This window comes from Corvus brachyrhynchos, unplaced genomic scaffold, assembly GCF_000691975.1.
Source record: "Corvus brachyrhynchos isolate BGI_N302 unplaced genomic scaffold, ASM69197v1 scaffold1395, whole genome shotgun sequence".
Taxonomy (NCBI): Eukaryota; Metazoa; Chordata; class Aves; order Passeriformes; family Corvidae; genus Corvus; species Corvus brachyrhynchos.
The window spans coordinates 149-803 of NW_008238141.1; the positions used below are offsets into that span (position 1 = coordinate 149).

The window sequence follows — 655 nt, forward strand, 5'->3', positions numbered from 1 at the left end:
AAATGCACAAAAACCCACCGAAACCCACAAAAAACCATCCAAGAACCACCCAAAAACCACCAAAATGCACAAAAAAACCACCAAACCCCACAAAAAATGACCCAAAACAAAACCCAAACCCCACAAAAAATGACCCAAAACCCACCAAAATGCACAAAAAACCCACCGAAACCCACAAAAAAACACCAAAAAACCACCAAAAACCACCAAAAACCACCCTGTGAGAATGAAGGTGCTGGGGTCGAAGTTGGCCACTGGAAGGGAGGGGTCAGTGGTCAGTGGGGGCGGCAAGAGGGTCAGGAATGACCCAGGGCCACCAAAAGACCACCCAGGGCCACCAAAAACCACCAAAACCCCACGAAAATGCACAAAAAAAATCACTGAAAGCCACCAAAAAACCACCCAAAAACCACCCAAACCCACCCCGTGAGGCTGAGGGTGCTGGGGTCGAAGTTGGCCACTGGAAGGGAGGGACAAGTGGTCACTGGTGGCACCAAGACCCCTTGTTTGTAGCCCCCAGGACCACCAGGACCTCTGGTCAGCTGTCCAGAGGAGTTTGTAGCCCCCAGGACCACCAGGACCTCTGGTCAGCTGTCCAGGGGAGTTTGTAGCCCCCAGGACCACCAGGACCTCTGGTCAGCTGTCCAGGGGAGTT

The 655-nt window shown here is 52.7% G+C and overlaps 1 protein-coding gene across 1 annotated transcript in view; it reads right to left on the reverse strand.

Moving 5' to 3' along the window:
- Positions 1-260: 260 nt before the first annotated feature.
- WIZ (widely interspaced zinc finger motifs) overlaps positions 261-655 on the reverse strand; it is a 12781-nt gene continuing 12386 nt past the window's right edge. Inside the window, exon 4 of the mRNA XM_017733669.1 lies at positions 261-460. Coding sequence (XP_017589158.1) covers positions 378-460 — 83 coding nt within the window. The 3' untranslated portion in view covers positions 261-377. The remainder of the gene's footprint in view (positions 461-655) is intronic.